The sequence below is a fragment of the Zeugodacus cucurbitae genome, chromosome 2 (genome assembly GCF_028554725.1).
Source record: "Zeugodacus cucurbitae isolate PBARC_wt_2022May chromosome 2, idZeuCucr1.2, whole genome shotgun sequence".
NCBI lineage: Eukaryota > Metazoa > Arthropoda > Insecta > Diptera > Tephritidae > Zeugodacus > Zeugodacus cucurbitae.
Window position 1 is genome coordinate 20,805,891 of NC_071667.1, and position 24,955 is coordinate 20,830,845.

Here is a 24,955-nt window from a genome sequence, read left to right on the forward strand (position 1 = left end):
CATACGTTTGGTTGAAAAGCCATTGTGCGGCTTCCTTCACAAAAAGTCACAAACGCTTACAATTCACACGATTGCAATTACTTCGATGCGTACATACACGATATTTTTCACCTTATTCAACAAAATAAACGATTTATATTTAATAAAAGTAATTAAACTAAACATTTTCACTCGCGAATAAATTTTAAAAGACTTTTCCTCTAAAATTGACGCAGGAAACGGTAAATTGGCGCAATTGTACAGGGTTGCATATGCCAAAAAATAATTATGCTAAAATATTTTTTGTTAAACAATTGAAAAATCGTTCAATGACAAATTATGCAAATGCTTACAGAATTTATTTATTTATTCAAAAGTAATTCATATTTATTTATACAATAAATTTTAGTGTTTCTTTAATTTTAATGGAATGCTTTACAATTTAATGGGTAAAGTGGCAACAACCATAGTTGATGCTACCATCATCAATGTTCTTCTAGTATCGAAATAGCGAATTTTTATTGCTTTCAAAAAGGTCCTAAACACTAAAATTGTATATTTTTTGTAATATAAACATATATACATTCTTAAAGAGATTATTTCTGTATATGCAGTCTTTCATTTCATAATAGTTTTGATATGCAATATTTAATATACAAAATATTCAAAATGGGCAACACTGTGCGCAACAGCTGTTTTGATGTTTTACACAATGCGGTTGTATGAATAAAAAAAAAACTGCAAAGTTCTTGTCATAAAGTTAATAATATTAATTCGGAAGTTATAAGTGTAATTTGTGCTCCTGCAGAAGCTGCATACAATCATAATGGATATCGACAACACTCTACTGCTGCCTAATAGCGAGCACAAATCAGATATAAAGACACCATTTCTAATTGGAGTGGCTGGTGGAACTGCCAGTGGAAAAGTGAGTATACCTAAGTAACAATTGGTGCTAGTGTCCTCATATGGGGCACGACATATTATTTATCTGGTGAAAACGCATTAAAAGTTTGTGAAATAGTTTATACAACAGCGTAGAATGTTGTACTAGGCAGTGTATATACATATGTATATGGATGCATGTGTGTGGTCTTATTTGATAATTGAACTGAAAGTAAACCAGATAGTAGGAAGCGAAATCTTTACAAACACTAGGGCTTCCTCAGTTCATAATAATCTTGTCTTACTCAAACCAATTTTGTAGCTTTTCAATTGAAATTTAATGTTTATATTAAAATTGTTTACTTGCAGTCAACAGTATGCAAAAAAATCATGATACAGCTGGGTCAAGCCGACATGGATCAAGCACAACGACAAGTACAGTATATAAACCATCAGGAAGTGTATCTCATACTGATATTGGTCTTTTTTGTGTTTAGGTTGTCACAATAAGCCAAGATAGCTTCTATCGTGAGTTAACGCCCGCTGAGAAAGCCAAAGCGAGGAAGGGTCTCTTCAATTTCGATCATCCAGACGCATTCAATGAAAATTTGATGTACGATACATTGCAGGAGATATTAAAGGGCAGAATAGTTAAAGTGCCCTGCTATGATTATCGCACAAATTCGCTGTAAGCTAATTTATTAATTATCGGTGCTGCATTGAGTACTACATACTTATATTAATAATGACTTTATATCTCTTTAATGACAGTGATCACGAGAATAAACTAACTATATATCCGGCTGATGTGGTATTATTCGAAGGTATACTTGTATTTTATTTCCCCAAAATACGCGACCTCTTTCACATGAAACTCTTCGTGGATACAGACTCTGATACACGCTTGGCGCGAAGAGGTAACACCCCCTTAATTAAAAAAATTAATACTTATATAACATATCTTTTGTAAACAACTATATAGTGCCGCGTGATATCAATGAACGTGGGCGTGATTTGGACGCAGTGCTGACTCAGTATATGACATTTGTTAAGCCTGCTTTTGAGGAATTTTGCTCACCGGTAAGTAATTTGGAAGCAGCGTACATTGACACGCACCAATATTTACCCACACAATTCACACTTATTTATAATATTTGTTTTTTTTCTCATTTCTAGACTAAGAAATTCGCAGATGTAATTATACCGCGAGGCGCTGATAACACGGGTAAGTAATGTTTTATTTTGTCTGGTTTTGTTGTTGTACTCGTTTACTTTTTTGATTATTTTCTTATTTATGCCAAGTATTTGACAATTGATAACAGTCATACTATGTATATATATACATTGTATGTATGTATATGTAGCATTTAGTTGCGCTTCTTCAGTTGTTACTATGTTACTTTATGAAATTACTAAAAGATTACGTAGTTTGTTATTATGCTAATTTTAACCTGTTCCTTAAAGGCTTTTATTAATATTATTCGCAAAAACAACACACACACGGCTATTTTTCTAGGTTATCTATACAAAAAAAAATTAAAAAAAAGTAAATATTGTGGTATCAGCAAACGCAATACAAAGTCGGCGCAGTGTCGTACTGCAACACAATCAAGCACAGCGTCCTCGTCAATATCTTCCTCATCATTTGTTACCTGCAGTGGCGATTCACTCTCATCACACTCCTCGAGTTTCCTCGACAGCATAACCAGTCCAAGTTATTTGACTAGTTTCGTGCCCGCTATGTCCGAGCTAAATAGCCTGACGCTCGAATCCGATGGCGAATCACTGCATCTTTCGGATCCCTGCAACAGTCCTTTGCAAGACAAATACGACAGACTCTTTGGCACTGGCGCTTTGAATACCCGCACGTCGGCAGAACAAACAATTTTAGGTGATATCGACACGCCGCTTGAGTTGAGCTTACAATTCCTTGGTACAACGCCTGGTCCACTCGACTTTTCGCTGGAGCAGCCGCCGACGACATGCATTAGTCCGCTAGTGGCTTTGGACTCATTCAATCCGTTTAGCGATTTTCTGCATGATTATCCAGAACAGGCATCATTGGACCTGTTTCTAACATAACACCATCGTTCAGTGGGACCTTTCGCCTTACATTTTACTAGTATCTAACTTAGTTCGAATTTGCTTCAAATGCTCCAGTGAGCTTTATCACTATTCACATTTCACGTGGCCATCACTAGTATTTCACATTATTTTCTTACAACATAATTTAATATTCGTTGCTTATTTTAATAAAAAAAATTCATACATATATAATGCATTTAATCAAACAGTACTGAACGAGTGCGTGTTGAACTCAAATACTTACTTGAGTAAAAAATTATCTGTAATAATGCATTACTCTTACATCGCTATTTTATGGAGTTGACTGTACTTTTTAACTATTTTTTGTATTTTTTTATCCTCTTTAAGAAATTAAGTTAACACTTTGAGATTGTTTTTGTATGTTAGGTAAAAGAAGATTATTGTAAACATTTTCTATGGAAATATTTATTTTTTATTAACAAAATATTCTTTATAATTGTTGATTTTTTATTAATATAATATATACACAAGATATTAAAGCAGACAAAAATGTCACAAAATGTTTTAACACAAATACTAAAATTTCAAGAAAAATAAATAAATGCAACAAAAAGACAACAACAAGAAATAAACTTCTTGTCTTGACTTTGATTTAAATTGTTATAATATTATATACAGTGGAACTGCTCTAACTCGAATCACCATAATCCGCAAAAAAACTTCGAATTAGAGAGACTTCGAGTTATAGACATTTTCATTAAAATGTACATTTTTCAAAAAACTGTAAAATATAGATTTATGTACAGTTTTATTTAAATGCGTTAAAACATGTATTTTATAATTTTGTTTGTTGCTATGTTACTGGTGATGAATGTAGCTTTTCATTGGTGAAAGTATTCTTTAAATCGGCACAGTAGTTTTAGAGTTTATTCATTACAAACATACATACAAATGTTTCCTCTTTATAATTGTAGTATAGATAGATAAATATTTGTAGAGAGAGAGAAAAAATAAAATATAATAAAATCACAATTCGGAAGCTTCTTCACAAAGGCTCTGTTTATTGTCTACATACATCGAAATTAACGACTGATTTACCGTTACACTATTAAAGACTTATAACAAGAAGAGCCTTCCCCGCACCAAGTCTCTGTTGTCTTTAAAGTTTCTTATCAACCGTTTCTTTCAACCGCTTCATGATAATCGCATTTACAACTATTGAACATAATACAGTATTTCAAAAAAATCCACCGAACGAAGATTCCAATTACAAGTAAGCGATGAATTGGCAACGGACTCAATTTAGTTTAAACAATATACATATACTAAGGAAAGCATAACCGCGCGAAATATCTTTCCATATATAATCGAACAATCCAATACAAACTTCCCATTGGAACCACATCATTTGAGTACTGTTGATTACTTTATTCAATTGAGACTGAAACTCTCCACCGGTTGAGCCTTCAGATAGGCACGGATGACAAACTCAGCCGACTCCAATTTGTTGTTGCCTACACTTAGTTTTTAATACATTTAAACTTAATTACAAGCTTTGAATAATATGTTTAGTTACCTCTTTTAACTCACTTAGAAGCAAGGAATCCCATACGTTTGGTTGAAAAGCCATTGTGCGGCTTCCTTCACAAAAAGTCACAAACGCTTACAATTCACACGATTGCAATTACTTCGATGCGTACATACACGATATTTTTCACCTTATTCAACAAAATAAACGATTTATATTTAATAAAAGTAATTAAACTAAACATTTTCACTCGCGAATAAATTTTAAAAGACTTTTCCTCTAAAATTGACGCAGGAAACGGTAAATTGGCGCAATTGTACAGGGTTGCATATGCCAAAAAATAATTATGCTAAAATATTTTTTGTTAAACAATTGAAAAATCGTTCAATGACAAATTATGCAAATGCTTACAGAATTTATTTATTTATTCAAAAGTAATTCATATTTATTTATACAATAAATTTTAGTGTTTCTTTAATTTTAATGGAATGCTTTACAATTTAATGGGTAAAGTGGCAACAACCATAGTTGATGCTACCATCATCAATGTTCTTCTAGTATCGAAATAGCGAATTTTTATTGCTTTCAAAAAGGTCCTAAACACTAAAATTGTATATTTTTTGTAATATAAACATATATACATTCTTAAAGAGATTATTTCTGTATATGCAGTCTTTCATTTCATAATAGTTTTGATATGCAATATTTAATATACAAAATATTCAAAATGGGCAACACTGTGCGCAACAGCTGTTTTGATGTTTTACACAATGCGGTTGTATGAATAAAAAAAAAACTGCAAAGTTCTTGTCATAAAGTTAATAATATTAATTCGGAAGTTATAAGTGTAATTTGTGCTCCTGCAGAAGCTGCATACAATCATAATGGATATCGACAACACTCTACTGCTGCCTAATAGCGAGCACAAATCAGATATAAAGACACCATTTCTAATTGGAGTGGCTGGTGGAACTGCCAGTGGAAAAGTGAGTATACCTAAGTAACAATTGGTGCTAGTGTCCTCATATGGGGCACGACATATTATTTATCTGGTGAAAACGCATTAAAAGTTTGTGAAATAGTTTATACAACAGCGTAGAATGTTGTACTAGGCAGTGTATATACATATGTATATGGATGCATGTGTGTGGTCTTATTTGATAATTGAACTGAAAGTAAACCAGATAGTAGGAAGCGAAATCTTTACAAACACTAGGGCTTCCTCAGTTCATAATAATCTTGTCTTACTCAAACCAATTTTGTAGCTTTTCAATTGAAATTTAATGTTTATATTAAAATTGTTTACTTGCAGTCAACAGTATGCAAAAAAATCATGATACAGCTGGGTCAAGCCGACATGGATCAAGCACAACGACAAGTACAGTATATAAACCATCAGGAAGTGTATCTCATACTGATATTTGTCTTTTTTGTGTTTAGGTTGTCACAATAAGCCAAGATAGCTTCTATCGTGAGTTAACGCCCGCTGAGAAAGCCAAAGCGAGGAAGGGTCTCTTCAATTTCGATCATCCAGACGCATTCAATGAAAATTTGATGTACGATACATTGCAGGAGATATTAAAGGGCAGAATAGTTAAAGTGCCCTGCTATGATTATCGCACAAATTCGCTGTAAGCTAATTTATTAATTATCGGTGCTGCATTGAGTACTACATACTTATATTAATAATGACTTTATATCTCTTTAATGACAGTGATCACGAGAATAAACTAACTATATATCCGGCTGATGTGGTATTATTCGAAGGTATACTTGTATTTTATTTCCCCAAAATACGCGACCTCTTTCACATGAAACTCTTCGTGGATACAGACTCTGATACACGCTTGGCGCGAAGAGGTAACACCCCCTTAATTAAAAAAATTAATACTTATATAACATATCTTTTGTAAACAACTATATAGTGCCGCGTGATATCAATGAACGTGGGCGTGATTTGGACGCAGTGCTGACTCAGTATATGACATTTGTTAAGCCTGCTTTTGAGGAATTTTGCTCACCGGTAAGTAATTTGGAAGCAGCGTACATTGACACGCACCAATATTTACCCACACAATTCACACTTATTTATAATATTTGTTTTTTTTCTCATTTCTAGACTAAGAAATTCGCAGATGTAATTATACCGCGAGGCGCTGATAACACGGGTAAGTAATGTTTTATTTTGTCTGGTTTTGTTGTTGTACTCGTTTACTTTTTTGATTATTTTCTTATTTATGCCAAGTATTTGACAATTGATAACAGTCATACTATGTATATATATACATTGTATGTATGTATATGTAGCATTTAGTTGCGCTTCTTCAGTTGTTACTATGTTACTTAATGAAATTACTAAAAGATTACGTAGTTTGTTATTATGCTAATTTTAACCTGTTCCTTAAAGGCTTTTATTAATATTATTCGCAAAAACAACACACACACGGCTATTTTTCTAGGTTATCTATACAAAAAAAAATTAAAAAAAAGTAAATATTGTGGTATCACGTTATTTTTTTAAATTAATTGTTGTTGTTTAATGTTTTTTTAAACTATCAAAATTTTGCTAAAAAAGAAAGTTGTTATTGTACAAAAAACATGTTTAGTGCTTGATTTCCAGTTTTCCGTTTTTTTGTTACTTGTTATATCTCTTACAGTTGCCATTGATCTCATTGTACATCATATCGGAGAAATTCTTAGACCCGGCGGCAGCACTAACAACCTGCACTCGTCAGTGCACACAGCAATAAATAATACAGCTGACGGCATGGTGCGCGAACACTAGAATTAAATAGACAAACAATTAGGCAGAACAAAATAAATAAAAACAAAAATACAAAAAAAAAAAACAAACAAATACACGCATATATCTAATAATAAGTTAGGATCAAAACGATTGGCAAATTAATTAGGCGAGCAAACATTTAAATACCACACACACATACATACATACATGCACACATTCACGCACACGTGTGTCCATGTGTCTTGTTAAATAAACTCTAGCGTATGTGCTGGGCACACTCACTATCTACACCTTTGAGTCCTAAGAAAAAACAATTGCCGCACAATAGCCGTTTGCAGATTAATTAACAACTGTGCTGTCTTTTATTTTTGTATTTTACATAGCTGTAAGCTTAACAGTAACGCTTGGCAAAGTATTTTTAGCGTGATAATTTCTCAGAAAAAAATACATTTATGTGCATTGGAAAACTTCACTTTTTTCAGTCAAAAAAATGTTTTTGAGTAAAAAAAATAAATTTTGCGTTAAGTAATATTAAATATATTGAAGATTTTTTATTTTTTGTAATAATTTTTGATTTTAGTAAAAAAAGTGAACCTATCTACAAATATAAAATAAAAAAAAAAATTAATAACAATAATAAAAATAAAATTTTTACAACGCTGCCACTTTGTAAAATTATGCATTTTATTATATTTCTTTGAAATGAAAACGCTATTAAATCATTTTGCTGTTCATTAACACAAATAAGTACACGTACTCTATTAAGCGTATTTTAACAAATTTACATTTCAGCGCATTTATACATATTTTTAATTGATACTCTTTTTCTATAAGAATTTCAAAAAATATATATATTAATACTGCGCCACAAAATGCTAAAAATAGTAGAGTAGTATTTAAAATTATTAAATATAAAGTAAAAAAAAAATCACTTCAAAAACTATGTTTTTTTTTACTTTTAGCACTTTGTGAGCGCAATATTGATATAAATATATATATAAACTTCGATGTATACTAAAGGTCTCTAAATTTGTCTACTGAGCTATAATACATATCTAACGGATATAAAATCTACTAATATTTACTTTAAAAAACATATACACAAAAACAAAATGTTTTTTCGGCTATTAGAAGAGTTTCATGTAAAGCGTAAAAAACACAAATATTTATTTCGCACACCAAAAGTTTAGTAACGCTTCAATAAAGTATTTATGTAGTATTAAAATGCAATTTTATCTAGCTCGTTTTTGTAATGGTAAATAATTTTGGTACCACTGGGTTAGTAGATAATTTTTTAATTGCCGAAAGTTTGTGCGCAGAAATTCTCTAATTTTATGCGAATATATTCTTTATTAAGGAATTAGGGGTAATCAGAGACACGAAAAAATTAGAATTTTCTGTATTTTTTATACTCGGTTACCCCAAACTTAATTTTTTGCGATAAAATAATCCTATTTTACAAAAGTAATAATATGGCATTATTACACAATGTTTTGAGTGTAAGTCACGAAAACAATTAATTTATAATTCCAAAAGTTATAGCTGTTTGTGTTGACCCAGTTCCAATTACAGGTCCTTGCTGTGACTATCATAAATCCTTGGAAATTCATCTAAAATCTATCGAATATAGAAAATTAGTTTTATAAATTGATTCATTTTTGATCTTAAATTTAAATAAATTTTTTTTTTTAATATCAAAATGGCTGTCTCAGGAAATATTTTTCTAGATTTTTGGGAAAAAAATCAGCAGTATAATTGGTCTTGAAAAATCGCAATTATGAAAAAAACAAATCCTTCGCCCTTAATATGTATTCTGAGAACTGTATAAATTTCATCAAAATAACTGAGCGGCTTTCGAGTTACATTTGTCATCAGTTCAAAAAACATAGTTTTGAGAAAAACAACATGCAAAATGCTCCCGAACGTTTCGGAGTGCCCGAGCGCTCTTTGTTATTTGTCGAATAACTCGAAAAGTAATTATCGCATCAATTTCAAATGCAAAAAAAAAAAATAATTGTTGAAAAACCTGACTACCCCCTAAACCCCTTAAGGAATTTAATATGAGTAGGTCTGACATTGTCAAATAGTTTCCAAAATAAAATAAATTAGATATTGGAATCCATTGAAGTTAAAATCATTGTTGCATTAAAACTTAACAAATTATTGATTATTTAATAATATTTATTTTATAAACTACAATTTATTTCGTTAAATGTTTACATTACTGCTGAGTAAAGCAAGTAGCTGAAAAATGTGAGTTTCACATTTTTTTTTAAGTTAAAATAAAATAATTTATGTTCATATCCAGGCCGCTCTAGATTTTATTTATTTTTTCAATTGGAAAAAAAAATTAAATATTAAATTAAAATTAAATTATTTGAAAATCATTTGTGCACAAATGAAATTAACAGTTATTTATTTAAAGTGTTTAATTTACGTTAATTTATGAATAAAAAATATAAAAGCAAATATTGTTTGAAATTATTTGTTGAAAAAAAGTGTTTCTTTAAGTATTTACAGGCATAGATATGTATTTGTTGTTGCTGTTACGACATAAAAAATCACTAAAGTAGCTGTTAGTATATAATTATATTTATAATTTATTTATATATTATACATTGTTATTAACACTTATTTAATGCATTATTTTAACGTTTCAGTTAGAGTGAAACTTATTTTATTGAATTAAATTATTATTTAATATATTTTTATGAATATTTATAGCAACATTTAATGTGTATAATTATTATACATTGTTTTGTTGTTATTGTCTTAATGTTTCTAATTATTTCAAAATATTTATTTTTTAATTTAAATTTTTTTAAATACTCTAACACATTTCATTAATTTTACGCAATTATGCTAGTGCAAATGTATGAAAACATTTTGTGGGGTAACTAATTTATTTTTTAATTGTAGCAATAATAAATTACTATAAGTAGTTTTTTAGTAAGTAAAATAAACAAACAATGTATTATATGTTAACACAAATTGTTCAGCAAAAAAACAAAATAGTTTTCACCCATAACAGACACATTTTAAGAACGCTACGCTGTCTCCTATAAAAAAAACCTTGTTTGAGGTAAGTCAACAGTTTCTAAAAAGTATGTATGTGTTTATGGCTCCTTCAAAATTTTGTTTTCAAAGCTTTTTCGTAAAAACAAAAAACTTAAAAATGTTCCATACTAACTTCTTTAAAAAACAAAAAAAAAAAAATAAAATAAAAGCAAAGTTTACACATTTATCGAAAATGCATAACACTAACACTGGTGTACCCAAATTCTCTTTCAGTGGCCATTGATCTGATTGTCCAGCACATACGCGACTTCCTCAACAATCGTTCGCGTTACGGCTCGTCGACCAGCATCGCTACGAATTGCACGAATGCGGAACACGAGCATGGCAATTTGTATGGTATTGGATTTAGAGGTACTGGTACTGCTGCCAGTGGCGGCGGAGGTAGGCCGACTACTACACATTGCACTGTGCGCTTAATACCACCAGCACGTACTAACAACAACAACAAGCACTTGAAAGTCAATAATGCTTTGTCGTATATAAGACCGCATTAATGCCGTTGCGCTTGATTTTAACAACAACAAAAATAATAACAACAATATTAAACAACTTGCTCTCATTTGGTGCAATATTTTGTACTAAATACTATAAACAAGACAATGTGATAACAATTTTGCTTGTATGCTGCTCATTAACAAATTCAATTTCAATTCAATTCAAGTTGTTGCTGTTAAGCTAAAAATTATATATTTGTTGTAAACTAATATGCACATATGTTTGTATATACATATATTATTAATGTGAAAAACTACTTTATAAATTACTAAATATATTTTTAATCACCAATTAAATATAAGATTTAAATGTTTTCAATTATGCACGCAAACAAAAACAAAAATTACAACTATACAGTTCAATATATGTACGTTCTGGATAATAAAATGATTTAAAATTTGCTTTAGAACTGAAACGTATTCTATATTCATATGTATATATGCACTAAATTGCTATTTCTAAACATTTTCGATGGCCAAAGATAGTCAGTTAAAAATTTTGATTGATATATTAATATTTAAAAAATATGCGTTCATAATAATTTTAAAATTATAAATTTAACAGTTCTGTTTCAAATTGAAATTTCCATTTAGTTGCATTGTGATTCTGAAATTTTTTTAATTATCAATATTTAAATGTTTAAAAGCTTTGCATGACAATTTGATTTTTAAAACCTGCCATTTTTCATAATGAAAATATTTATTAATTTATTTTTTAAATTGTTTTGTTAAACAAAGTTTTTATTATCACATATGTATATAACACGATAATATATTATTATATATACATATATATGTATATAATATATATTATCACATTATAAAAATGTGTATTCTATAATATATTATATATAATATTTTTAACCAAATATATTTTATCTATATATTGATAATTTTTTTATTAAAATTTAAAATAAAAATTATTTTTATTATTAATATTTTAAAGTATACTTATTTTGAATGACAAATATTATTTGAACAAATTAAAAAGGATTCCATCATATAAACTCAAATAGATATTTTTAAATTTGTGATGCATAGATTATCTGTTCTTTAAACTTGATTATTTGTTTATTTTGAAAGAGTTTTTGTATAAAAAGATTTTAATACAAACTGAAATTGTTTAAAAATACATTTTTCGAAAATGAAAACATATTTTTTAATTTCATTGTTCCATAGTAATCACATATTTATTTTTTATTTGACAATGTAGAAGAGGCTTAAACAAATATATTTTGGAGGACAAATTATGTTTTAATTGTTTTAAGATTAATATTTTTCTAAAAATAATATTTTTTTTTAATAAGACATTTTTATACTCTCGCAACAAATGTTGCTAAAGAGAGTATTATAGTTTTGTTCAGATAACGGTTGTTTGTAACACCCAAAACTAAACGAGTTAGATATAGGGTTATATATACCAAAGTGATCAGGGTGAAGAGTGGAGTTCAAATCCGAATGTCTGTCTGTCCGTCCGTCCGTCCGTCTGTGCAAGCTGTAACTTGAGTAAAAATTAAGATATCTTGATGAAACTTGGCACACTTATTTCTTGGCACCATAGGAATGAGCAAAATCGGACCACTGCCACGCCCACAAAATGGCGAAAACCGAAAACACATAAAGTGCCATAACTATGTCATAAATAAAGTTATGAAAATGAAATTTGGAACATAGGATCCCATTAGAGAGGGGCACATTAGGATGTAATTTTTTTGGGGAGGTGGGCGTGACCCCGCCCCCAAATAGGTTTTTTGTATATAACTCGCAAACCAATAAAGCTATATAAGCCAAACTTTCTGCAGTCGTTTTTACTACTACTACCGATTGCAATGAAACTTGGTTTGTAATAGTTTCCTTATATCCCAATGATATGTTGTGAAAATAGGCCAAATCGCTTCACAACGACGCCTACTTCCTATATACCAGAACTTTGAAGACAATCTGAATCGTTTACTTTACAATATATAAAGTAAGTACTAGTGAAGATATCGGTGCAGAACTCTGCACAAATACTATGTTAGTAATGTCGCAGCCCCATTCTAAAAATCGCCGAAATCGGACCATAGGTTTTTAAGGCCCCATATATCGAACACGTGGACCTCGATGCTTCTAACCTAATATTATGGTTTCCAAATTTCAATGGACGAATATGTGGGTCAAATTGTGTATTATATAATATAAATAAAGTTAAATAAATAAATTGCGAGAGTATAAAATGTTCGGTTACACCCGAACTTAGCCCTTCCTTACTTGTTATTTTTGAGTTTAAGCCAAGATTTTGTTTACTACTTTACAAACTTATCAAAGCAAATATATATGTATAAATTTTTAACTATAATAGTAGTTTTTGAAATATATAAAACTGATTATTTTGCACTTATGTGTTTTTATGTATTAAATACAAATTACAAGTCTGCGTGTTTCAAGTTCAAGCCATGCTTTTATTTACTAATTTATACACTCTTTATGCAAATACGGCATATGCATTAAAGTATATTTAAAAATGTATGAAATTTTGACAAAACGACTTATTTGACTTAATCCTTTTAATATTTTACAACAACTACGTACTTTTATAGAGAAAGTTAATATTTTAAAGCGACTTTTAGGAGCAACACTCTATTTGTTTGCAAATTGTAAAGAATAATTTTATTCAAAGCGTCAGAGGAACAAATGACTAATTCAAGATAAGTTATTTTGTCAAATTTCGACATTTTCACCTAAAACTAAATTTATAAATGTTTATTTTCATTATGGTATCATATTAAATCTCAAATATTTTGTAATGCGAAAAAAGATCCCGATTCATTCATGGCCATACGCCGTTATTCGTCACTCTACAACGAACTCAACATGAAGGATAATGTCTACTTTGGCAAACATCAGAATATTACACACCATTAGAAGATCTCATAAAGAAAAGAGAAAACAAAAGCAAAGCATATCTAACTAAGCAAAAGTAAAAAGAGGCGATGTTTAATTTTACAAAAAAATTAAAATTATAAAAAAAATATTTGAATGTATATGTATGTATATAAAATACTTATGAAAAGTTGCATACGTTTATTTGACATTATTGATTGTAGTTATAGAAATGTAATAAATCCATATTTTAATAAAAAATAAATAAATTTATTTAATTGTAGAGCGTTTAAACTCGGCATTTATACATAGCATTTAGTTTTGCAATGTCACCTTTGGAGAAACCATTCCGTTGACCCATCAAGCGCGCATCGCTCGTTTGTTTCTAAAAAATGTTAATAAATCATTACATTTTTATTATAAAAAATACGACTCTCTAATGTAATATATAACCCGGAAAGGTCCGAACCTCATTTCTTCCATATCCACTTACCAGCGCCTCAATGGTCGGCTTCCCGTTCTTCGAGAAACTTGTCTTCGAGTAATGCATGACACTGGCATAATCGTAGGGCACACCGTAACCATATTGCTCTGTCGATGAACCCTTTTCAAAATTGGCCATCATACCATTTTTAACATTCTGACTCAGCACACGTACGTAACTATCGCGTTCGGGTCGATTCTGTTCGTGTAAGAAGCCGAGGGCGTGCATCAACTCATGCATCGATGTGCCGTAATGACGAAAGCAGAGAGCAGGCTGCAAATTCACAACCTGCTTGCCACCCAAGCGACCCACACTCGCCCAACAACCGGTACTATCGCCCGTTATCGCAATATAATCGCGTTCGGTGGAGCGTGGTTTGAAGCGCACACACGTCGTGCTGTGATACTCCTTGAAGGCATTGTTAATCATCGCCAATTCCTTCTCAGTAAAGCGTCCCTCTATCTCATAGGGTACAATACCTCTTGGCCAACGTGCGCTATATGCTATCAGACCATTACGGTAGATGATTTTTTTGCCATGCGGTATGAGTAGATCGCCCTCCAAATAGGGTCCAAGTTCTTCTGGATTCAGCGTTGCGTGCTCTTCGAGCTTTGAGAGTTTTTCACCAACCGCTCTGTCAGGATTGCCGAATATGCGTTCACCGAAACATGTTAGATCAATTAGGTTCCGTTTATCGATCAATAATTTAGTGTTGGCGTTTTGAACCGGTGTACATTGTAACTGCGAAGCAGATAAGGTTAAAAGCGCGACTGCGTAGAATACCAACATTACTGCGGAAGAGTTGAGTATAAGCTTGACTAACATTTCGCTTGTTAACGAGGGCTTTTATACTGGCGGAAGTCAACGAAAGTGTGATAAGAATAGCGCGGCCTTTTAAGTACTTTACTGTGGCTTTTTGCAAAGTACTGTTATAATCATAAATTTCCAGGAACATTAAACAACATCATTAACATGGGAATTACACATAAAACAATCTATTTTATTGCCTTTAAATTAGAAACCGGACGACTTTATGTATTAACTTACTTTTGCCGTTGTTCTTACAGGTAAAGCATGAATATGTACTAGCTCTCTTAAAATTATTCGAAACCCGTTTATTCGAATATCCGATTTTTAACATATGAATATTACCCGCGAGTAAATGAAGAAATGATAATTTTTCAAAATCCAAGCAGTCTTTGATTTGAGTGTGTTTTTCGTGAGTTTCACTTTTTTTCAAAAAAAAAAGAAATAAATAAACTCATACTATTCGAATAGTCGACAACGAACGGTTAACCGGATAGTCTTCGACTTACGACTATCCGGATACTGCAAATCAAATACCATTATTCGAATAATGGCCTAATAGGTACACATGTAGTAGAAATTGAAAACTTTATGGAATTTAGGATATAGCTGATTTGCTCGAACCGTCTCTATCACATTGTCTTTTAAAGAAATTTACAAACTCTACTCTTCACCTCTACCTTTTTGGGACTTCTACATCGTTATGACGATGGAAGCGACTTTCTAGCATGACATGGCTTCGTATTCTGAGTGACTTTTTACTTGTATATGTGGATATAAGGCCTTATTAGGTGATTGGCTTGAAATCGCCTTGTGGGTTTTAGATTTTAGGCGTCGTTGGGTTGATGACTGATGATAGGATTTCAAAAGAAAGGAGATTTCATTCGTATAAAGATTCGCGATCTCAAAGCTTCAACTTGCTTATTTATAAAATAGACCTTAACGTAACTTCCAACTCTTCTCCTCTGATTTATTTAATTTCATATCGTAATCACAATCATTCTTATTGACATTTGTAAAGTTGTTTCTAGTGAGGTGGAGTTGAGATCTGGCAGCTATGTCTACTTGGATTACTTTTCGAAGACATGGAGAGCCCATTCTGGTCATAAAGCCAAAAGGTTTTGAGCCGACAGGAAACCGACCAATTATCGGTGATTTCAGTAAAATATTAAAGAAAAAGCTCAGGTGCTTATACATTATCAAGTAAACAGATAGACAGACCCTCATGATGAAATCCTAAGTTTTGGCTTGAAACAACACGTGCGGACTCATGGAAAAAAATAACACTTTTAAGACTTTTAACATATCTCTCGGAATATATGTATGTTGCAGTAATGCAATTCCTAGGTGTGAATGAGACCCCACTAGAGAGTCATGATTATTCTAGCAGATGGAACCTCTAGCCCTAAAAATATAAAACTCAACTCCAGCTGACGGTGGTAGATACAGATTTAGGTCCAGTATCCGTTTGAAAAACCTGGTGGAGACAGATTTTGCATTATTTCGACCACAATTTAGGTTGCTATAAACTTCATGACGAGGTAGGAGGGAGATTACTACGCTGTTAAATTCCAAAAAATACACAGACAAATAATAATGCCTGAGTTTGACAATTAAATAAAATTTCTAACTAATACAAATATGTTTTCGATCGTTTTAACGGGGTGATCCAGGTAGAGGTACTTTTTTCAATACCCTTTTTTGGACAGATAACGCGTGAGTTGTGTCAAGCTGTCATGTTATTTTTGTTCAGTATTGTTATTCATCATGAAAAGACTTGCGCCTGAACAACGCTTACACATTTTTCAACTTTATTATTCATTCATTATTGGATAATATTCGATCCAATAGACCACGTACAGTATGCATTGAACAAGCCGAAGCTGACAGTGTTCACGAAAATCGTGGAGAGTCGGTGAGTACGTAACCGTCAATGGCGGCCGTTATCTCGCCATGATAACCGACTATTTGATGCCTGAAATTGAAGCTTGTGATTTCGGCGACATTTGGTTTCAACAAGACGGCGCCACTTCCCACACATCGCATCAATCAATGGATTTATTGAGAGAACACTTCGTTGAGCAGATAATTTGATGTTTTGGGCCGGTCGATTGGCCACACAGATCGTGTTAAATCACAACGTTAGACTTTTTACTGTGGGAATATGTAAAGTCTAAAGTCTATTCGGAAAATCTCGCTTCGATGCAGGTCTTGGAGCACCATATCGCGTGTTATTCGCCAGTTACCAGTCGAACTGATCGAACGAGTCATCGAAAATTGGACTCAACGGATGGACCATCTGTGCGAAGTCGCGGCCAATATTTGAAAGAGATAACCTTAAAAAATAAATGTCAAATAATGTTCTTTCGCCTGATAATAAACATTCCCTATTTTCTGGGTGGTTTCTCTTTGAAAAAGTAGAGAACCTCGATATGTATCACCCTTTATAATTATCTCACATCGCTTGAATTTCAACATTAGTCCAGAGTGCCATATAACTTAAACTTACTTTATTCATACCACCAAAGTACGGTTTGTTTAAGTTTCAGGTTCAGCTTCAGTATTTTCGCTAGTATTTCAATGTTCCATTTAGTTCGCCACCACTGTACATCAGCACCGCAAAACTGGAACAAAGCAGCGGCGAAAAGTGATTTCCTGCGCGCACAATCGATCAAACAACGCTAGCGCAGACACAAACCCTCAACTAGTAAGCGTCGTCTCACAGTTTGACAGCTTTGCCAATTGTTTTGCCTGCATACCTGTTTACCGAACGACGAACCACCGTCTTACCTGTATGCCGCGCTCATTTCCACACGCTACCAGCAAAGCGTGTGCAGAAACGGTTTTTCCTTTCCACGCGTGCGGTGATTTCATGCCGGCTACACCAACTTTATCTGTGATAACTACTGCATTTGCTGTCTGTTAGCCACACACTAACTGGCCTACTAAGTTACTGGCTAACTAGCGGCGAACATTGTTAACAAAGCGAAACTTTGTTCGTGTTATCTCGTTTCCGTGTGGCAGAACGTGAGCGCCCGATTGAGTGTGTACGCGCCGAATGTTGGTAGACCGACGGTAGGTCTGTGCTGCTAGCCACACTGGCTTAGTGCAGCGCGACAACCTGTAACTTCAGTTACGCTTTGATTCTCGAACCTGTCGGACGTTATGTTGTGAACAAAAGTGAGCGCAGTAAGTGAATTCGCTGGTTAATTTCTGTGGCGGTTAGTGCGCGTTTCTGTGTGTGTGTATATTCGTGTGTGCGTGTGTATATGTAATGAAGTGCAGTGTAGCGTGTTATTGTTGTTGTGCGCACACATTACAAATGAAATGGCTACATAGCGCTTTGGGTCAGTGCGACTGAAATGGCCATAAACGGAAAGGTGTAAATTTAATAAATGTGGAAAAAAATGAAAGAATGAAAATTTTCACTACCAGTTTCAACGCGAAAAGTTAAAGAATAATTAAATAAGTGTTGCGAATAATCATAAATAAATAATTGTTATTATTGGAAAAATAAGTTAATTCACAGAAGTGTTGAAAGATTCTTTGTAAGTGTAGAATTGCTGCGAACGAAAAATTAATACTTCATAGCCCGGCAGTTCGTCAGCGTTAACGAATTCGCTGCCACTTTTTTGCTGTTGTTGTTGTGTTATGAGGCGAAATAGGTTTTAAGACCAAGTTAAAAGGCAATAGCAGTAACAACACTCACAAAAAAAACAACAACAACAATAATAAACCAGTTTGCAGCGCCTGAATGCAATATTGCCTACATGTTTATGTATATTTATTTATACATATGTATGGGCATAAGTATGTAAATACATATGTATGAACGCATATAATTGCTATACAACAAAAATATAAATATTGAATTTTCTACTATTTATTTTCGTTGCCGTTCGTTAATTCTTTAGTGTTTTAGTGCATTTTTAATTTTTTACTCGCTCAAACCACTAACGAGTAGGCTCATTCATCTATTTAGAAATGTGTGTTCTTTAAGACTGGCTTTTGTGTGACAACGCATTGGCATAGAATTTAATAAAATATTCGAAATATCAAAAATAAATTAATTGGAAAGAAAATAAAATAAAAAAAATACAAAATAATTGGAAAACAACCACAAAAATTAAATAAACAGCAGCACACTGCAAAATTAATAAAAGCAATTTATTTAATAACAACAAAACCAACAACGTGTTTTTAAAGTAGTAAAAGTGTATTATTAAATTACAACAACAATAAAGCGCAGCATGCGCTCTAAAACAAAAAACACAATTAAAGAAATTGAAATCCAAACTGCAGCCAGAGGCAGCGACGCCAACAGCGACAGCACAATGCTGCCAACAACAACAAGTATCAATACAAGAATGACAACAACAACGAGGAGAGGGCACAGCGCAAGTGTCCAGCAGCAAAATTTCGCAAAATATGCGACACAGCGGTGTTTGAGGGGTAGCGGTGCACAGCTGCCGACTGCAAAAGCGCAAACGCAGCGGACGGAATCCATCCACCACCTGACAGCATCCTTCACGCCCCGTTGCTTGTTGCTTGCAATGCTACTATGTTTCATACACGGTAAGTTGCGTGACGATGCAATGCTTGGAAGGTTTATGAGTTGGGAAGGGGAGTTTGAGCAATTTTGAGCCAAAATTTCTTAGATATTACTATTTTACAATATATGGATATATGTATGTAATATTCGAACTTTGCGTCAACGTTTTAACAATACGTGTAGTCTTTTGATAATCACATCTGAATAGAACCCAGAGTTCCTTTATCATTGTGATCTTTTCCCGATCATTTCTGAATCGATATAAAACTATGGGTTTTCTTGGAACTCTTTGGTCTATCGCGCTTTTATTACATACAGTTCAGCAATATCTAAGAATTCGCTTTTACGCCTATTTATAAAGGTGGTGATATTACTTATATTCATAATGATAAGGTCCTTAGAATTAAAGTAGCCGTCCCATCAGAGCCAATCCACTATGATGTGAATTAGCGTCTGCCCCAATAGTTGCATATTTATTATTTTTCCCATGTATTTCGTCGTGGGGGTGAAGATAAAGAGTCGAAGAGGGAGCAGATAGAGTGCCACCAAAAGCAGGGAATAGTTGATCATGTAGCTTCGCCCTCACTGACATGAGGGCTGGTTCCGACTAGTAAACGCTGTTTGGGCTCTGCCAGTCTAGTGACCCCAAATTCTCAGACTTTTAGAGAAAGTTTCCTTCTCCTTTTGCCGTGCGGTTTAACGATTTTTTTTGTTTGTTTTGTGAGTTGGGTTGGGTTGCAGCCCAAGCTTTCCAGACGGTATTGTTCATTAAAACCTCCTACTTTCCGAGACGTTTCCGGATAAATGACACCTTTTTATTTTGCATATAGTTATACAAAACTAGTAATAATTTTGATTTTTTAACGATAACTTTGTTACTGAGATTTTCCATTGGGGCTATGTATGATTTTAAAATATCTCTTAATATATAATGGATATTAATAGATTAAACTGACTAGTCCTGGTATTTCTTAAAAAGTCATTTCCTTAAGCGAACTTTCTATCAACCACGAGCTCTGGAGTCGGTATAAATTTAACTTTTTATCGGTCGCATATTTTATTATTCCTAATTAATAAGAATATTCCTATTTATGTCTAAGGATATGTTTTCACATTTCCTTACTTTATTTTGATCGTAAGCATACGTAGTTGATTTGGTTTAAACAAGATATTATTCTTATAATCAATTTTTGAGAATTTTGCCTAGTAGCAAAGATTATCTTCCGGTATATTTTTCCTTAAGCGTACCCTTAGAATTTCACCTCTTAAAGTACGAGGGGTTGGGATTCTAATATTGTCAAATTATCGAACTCACGATCCAACAGATCCAACCGTCATTCAAATAAAGATAGATACGTTTTATTCCGAGAAGTATGAGCTCGAGCGGATCATCTTATACACTCTTGAGATCCCCTCTTATTACTGCGAACAATAAGCTGAGCTTAGGCTGCTAATTGCGCCGACTAACCACTTTTGCGAGATATCCACTTACATTTGCTTTGTGCAGAATTCTTTCCTACGTCAAACGTCATTGCGCATTGTTGATTTTGCTTCATCCTTTTGCTTTTGCTTTTGATTTGTTTATTTGTTTGGTTTTGCTACCACAGGTACCTATATATGTATATAATATATACTCATAAGGTGCAGGTGTATGTGTAAGCATTCGTATGTTAGACTCGTCTTGACGTGAGATCGTGTCTAGAAGTGGAACGCTCAGCGCTGCTGTCAAAGTGAAAGTGTTGTATTACCAAATGGTCTGCACGACGAGTCGGAATTTCTCTCGATTGGCGCGATTTATTTTTTTTTTTTTGCAAGATCGGCAGCAAGTGAGGAAGAAGATTGTTGCACAAACACTGACACTTACATATTCGGAAGCATGTATGCTCCTCCTGCTGTTTAGCACACTTGTTATTGTTGTTGCTGCAGAAAAAGTTGTTTTAATTAAAGCATCCAAGTATGTCAAGTAGGCGAGTTGTGGAAATTGTTCATTTCCACTTGTGATAATGAGAGAGAAGCCTTTCACTTGTTGAGTTGTTAATGTTATATTTTTCTGCTGATTGTAGTCAAGTATGTTTTCATCGGTTCTTCGATTGTGTTGTTGCTGCTGTTGAAAGGAGATTTTCACTGAATATATCTTTTTATGGCAGAATCCATTTACAACAAATACTTTCCATTGCGATTCGCTGTTTACGCCTACAATGGAGCTTCTGGTTTCGGCAAAACTTGATTGAGAAAAGTTCGTAGACTTTCAGCTGCTGTTTTATTTCTTGTACAATAAACTCAAAGCTTCTTCAAATTGTACGAGATTTGCACTTAGTTCAATTAACAGGGGATACAAAAGACGATTAGACGGGACTAGAAGTTTTCGAGAAAAAGGTTTTCGAAAAATTTATGGAGGAAGCCGTTGGAAGGAGCAAGTGAAAAGTGACCTAGCTTCTGGTGTTTCCAGTTGGCGCCAAAAAGCAATGAGTGGCATGCTCAGGTAGATTCGGCTATAATCGCTTAAAGCGGTTCCTATTCCAAATATTCACTCTCTCTATTTTTGGACATCAAGCAGTAAGCATCTCTTATCTATTCTTGCGCATATTCGTACCTACGCCTACACATTGGTACATACGGACACACGTCTACCGATCCCCACATCTGGTAATCCGTCAGGTAAATTGAACACAACAACAAAGCTGAAGCAATAAAGCTTAAGCTACATTCGAATGGCCTTAAACGACAGCCATTTGGTTTCCGATGTCAGTATTTTGGATAATCCAAGCTCCACTCCACGATTGCCATTACCAACGATGACAGAGGACAATATCGAAGAATATTTTTATTCCCTGGATTTTTGGTTCAACGCTTCTTCGATAAACAGCGACAATAAGAAATACGACATCGTCCTTGCTAGTGTACCGCCTAAAAAGTTGATGGAGCTTCGTTGCATAATGGACGCAGCACCGACTAATTTTAAATACAAGTACATCCAGGAGAAAGAAATCGAACATTTTTCGGACAGTCAACAGCGTCGGCTACAACGAGTTCTTAAGGTCATGGTTCTGGGCGATCGACGCCCCAGCGAACTATTCAACGAGATGAAAAGCGCAGCCGGGACGACTCTGAGTGACAGCATTTTGCACGATCTGTGGGTAAGCCGACTTCCTCCATACGAACAACCAGCAATAATAGCCACAAACGTCGCTATGGTGGAAAAGCTCAAAATCGCCGATTCCATCTTCGAAAGCATCGGGATTCGCAACAACAACGCTCAAGAGGTACTTACGCTTAGTGAAGTTTCTAACCTCAAACTCGAAATAGTGGAACTAACCAAGCAAGTACATAGACTTTTTAGTAGATCACGGTCTAGGTCACGTGGACCTCATACTCCGTTAAATAAATCAGATAAACCGTTTTGTTGGTATCACAACAAATTCGGCGCGAAGGCAACTAAATGCAGAGAGCCCCTGCAATTTTTTATCATCGAAGAAAGCATCATAGGCCAGCTCGGCTGCTACAGTTTTAGATTTATGCAAGCAATCTAAAACTGCTCAAACATACCGTTTACGTATATACGACACGTCAGCAAAAATGCATTTTTTAATAGATACCGGTGCGGACGTCTCCGTTATACCAAAGTGCGCTAACACAGCCCGAGCTTCCCCTAACGGTATGAAACTGTTTGCCGCAGACGGTTCGCCCATCTCTGTATACGGTGAGGCGATCCTCAAACTTAACCTCAATTTACGACGCGAATTTTTATGGAACTTTCTATTGCTGATGTTTCTCAAGCAATTATTGGTGCTGATTTTCTAGCACACTTCGAACTTTTAGTCGACCTAAAAAATATATGTCTACTTAATCGCAAAATCGAATTAAAGACGGTTTGCGTCTTTAATAGACAAAACTATTATTCTTCATTTAAAATCATTTAACGCCAATTCGACTTTTTCAAATATTCTCGAGGAATACGTTGACATCACACGCCTGCGACCGCGTAATACAGCAACGAAATCGTCAGTAGAGCATCGGATAATCACCACCGGTCAACCTGTATTCACACGACCACGACGCCTCTCACCCGAAAAGTTTAAAGCTGCTAAAGAAGAATTCGATTCTTTACTGAAACTGGACATTTGCCGCCCATCCCGTAGTAATTCTAGGAGGTTGCCACATATATATTCTAACCTGGTAACACAATGTTTGGAATTTTATTTGGTTTTTCTTCGTAGGCTTTCGAACATTGACTACAAAACTTATAAGAAAGTGTTATTCAACGTGTACGTCTAGTATTTCTTGGTCAGTACGACTTTCAAATAAAAGTAGTATAAATTTTAGGAATAGTTTGAAGGTAAACAAATAAGTTACGAAACCCAAGTTTTAGGTCATTCTTCAAATTATATATGTCTATTGTAGGGCAGATATACCAAACACACTATTTCAAAGAGCAATAGAAGTTAGATGGACTGAAAAACTTTTGTAATACTTAACTACAATCTCATTATCACACTTTTTACTTTCTCTCACGTGTGTATTTATAATAATTTTGTTACAGGCATGTCGAATTATCGGGTACTACAATTAGCGTCACATTTTTGTCAAATAGCAAGACGATCTCATTGCATCATAAACGTAATAACTCACCTGCCTATTTAAAAAAAATGTAACGCTGCGCCGTTACGTCAACGACATGAGTTAACGGTACACACTTGCGGCTAATAAAACGGCCTTATCATTTACACAGTACACATATTGTATTTTACATTTCACAAACGAATATTGATTTCACGCTCGTCATTTCGTCGTTTGTTTCTCTTCAATTCAATGTTTCACATTTTACTGCATTTCATTGCTGTTGATGTCGCGTGGCTGTTATGACGGCCTTTTCCGAACGATGACATGTGACTATGATGCTATGAAGCGCTAAATGTGAGCAAAAATTGTGATGTGCATTACCGCTACAGTTCCAAGTGCACGTGATTGTCTGCGTTTAATTGCAGCCACCCTGTAGGAAAATCTAAATTAAAGTATATTAGTTTCTTTACATTGTTCATTAGGTTGGAAGTAATGCTGTTCTTAACCCGTCCAGTAAAATAAAATATTTATTATATCTCTTTAGCACTCAATATTACCCAAATGGACCTCGCTGGAATTGTTTCAACGCATTGGATCATAACTCCTTTACAATAGCTAGAAGATTAGAACTTACCGATCCAGACAGGTCTGGGTCGCCGAAATAACAGAACCGGCTGTTGTAAGGATTGCCTTTACAATAGCTCCAATAAACTGTTTAACTCTGAAAACAGGTTTCTGATCAGTCACATGTTTTGTGTTCCTAACCCTGTACTAGTTTATCTTGTTGATATACATAATTACCGGCATAAAATACACAAATAATGCCTTCTATCAAGACGCGAATATAGGTGTGACCCCCTGAAAAATAAATTGTGAGATAGGTGTGTCTTTAAACTTATGTAAAATTTGTTCGTTAGTTGACTTCAATATGGCT

General features: G+C 33.6%; 4 protein-coding genes across 16 annotated transcripts in view; 3 read left to right on the forward strand and 1 right to left on the reverse strand.

Moving 5' to 3' along the window:
* The first annotated feature begins 662 nt into the window (after positions 1–662).
* LOC128921599 (uridine-cytidine kinase-like) lies at positions 663–2,180 on the forward strand. Its single transcript, XM_054229686.1, has 6 exons — positions 663–907; positions 1,234–1,299; positions 1,362–1,552; positions 1,636–1,781; positions 1,847–1,944; positions 2,041–2,180. The coding sequence occupies exons 1-6, from the start codon at positions 806–808 to the stop codon at positions 2,095–2,097; spliced, it is 660 nt and encodes a 219-aa protein (XP_054085661.1). The 5' UTR covers positions 663–805; the 3' UTR covers positions 2,098–2,180.
* A 2,997-nt stretch (positions 2,181–5,177) lies between these two features.
* LOC105217187 (uridine-cytidine kinase) lies at positions 5,178–13,665 on the forward strand. 5 transcript variants are annotated; one of them, XR_003752726.2, is made up of 9 exons: positions 5,180–5,424; positions 5,751–5,816; positions 5,879–6,069; positions 6,153–6,298; positions 6,364–6,461; positions 6,558–6,606; positions 7,096–7,208; positions 10,476–10,613; positions 13,554–13,665. XR_003752726.2 is itself a non-coding variant. In XM_011192072.3 (8 exons), the coding sequence occupies exons 1-8, from the start codon at positions 5,323–5,325 to the stop codon at positions 13,658–13,660; spliced, it is 927 nt and encodes a 308-aa protein (XP_011190374.1). In that variant the 5' UTR covers positions 5,178–5,322; the 3' UTR covers positions 13,661–13,665. The 5 variants fall into 5 exon arrangements, 4 of the variants coding, with proteins under 4 accessions (XP_011190374.1, XP_011190373.1, XP_011190375.1 ...); XM_011192072.3 differs by lacking the exon at positions 7,096–7,208 and having other exon boundaries at positions 5,178–5,424; positions 10,476–10,643; XM_011192073.3 differs by lacking the exon at positions 7,096–7,208 and having other exon boundaries at positions 5,179–5,424.
* A 146-nt stretch (positions 13,666–13,811) lies between these two features.
* On the reverse strand, positions 13,812–15,510 carry LOC105217190 (hatching enzyme 1.2). The gene is made up of 2 exons (XM_011192083.3): positions 14,112–15,510; positions 13,812–14,003 (listed from the first exon to the last, which is right to left on the reverse strand). Exons 1-2 carry the CDS (start codon positions 14,925–14,927, stop codon positions 13,908–13,910), a joined length of 912 nt encoding a protein of 303 aa, XP_011190385.1. The 5' UTR covers positions 14,928–15,510; the 3' UTR covers positions 13,812–13,907.
* Positions 15,511–17,967: 2,457 nt separating this feature from the next.
* The window catches only part of LOC105217188 (protein crumbs), a 42,588-nt gene continuing 35,600 nt past the window's right edge, over positions 17,968–24,955 (forward strand). For 3 of the 9 annotated variants that reach the window (XM_011192077.3, XM_054235915.1, XM_011192079.3), the window contains exon 1: positions 18,029–19,484. In XM_011192077.3, coding sequence (XP_011190379.2) covers positions 19,160–19,484 — 325 coding nt within the window. In that variant the 5' untranslated portion in view covers positions 18,029–19,159. Of the gene's footprint in view, positions 19,485–24,955 lie in introns of all 9 variants that reach the window. The other 6 variants (XM_054235910.1, XM_054235902.1, XM_054235904.1 and 3 more) reach the window with 6 other exon arrangements.

Bases quoted from the DNA above. Each gene is read 5' to 3' on its own strand.
- LOC128921599 (XM_054229686.1), top strand. From the start codon at position 806: ATGGATATCGACAACACTCTACTGCTGCCTAATAGCGAGCACAAATCA. The intron at 1,300-1,361 runs GTACAGTATATA...TTTTGTGTTTAG, and splicing joins TGGATCAAGCACAACGACAA to GTTGTCACAATAAGCCAAGA. The intron at 1,553-1,635 runs GTAAGCTAATTT...CTTTAATGACAG, and splicing joins GATTATCGCACAAATTCGCT to TGATCACGAGAATAAACTAA.
- LOC105217187 (XM_011192071.3), top strand. From the start codon at position 5,323: ATGGATATCGACAACACTCTACTGCTGCCTAATAGCGAGCACAAATCA. The intron at 5,425-5,750 runs GTGAGTATACCT...GTTTACTTGCAG, and splicing joins GTGGAACTGCCAGTGGAAAA to TCAACAGTATGCAAAAAAAT. The intron at 6,607-10,475 runs GTAAGTAATGTT...ATTCTCTTTCAG, and splicing joins GCGAGGCGCTGATAACACGG to TGGCCATTGATCTGATTGTC.
- LOC105217190 (XM_011192083.3), bottom strand. From the start codon at position 14,927: ATGTTAGTCAAGCTTATACTCAACTCTTCCGCAGTAATGTTGGTATTC. The intron at 14,004-14,111 runs GTAAGTGGATAT...AACATTTTTTAG, and splicing joins AGCCGACCATTGAGGCGCTG to AAACAAACGAGCGATGCGCG.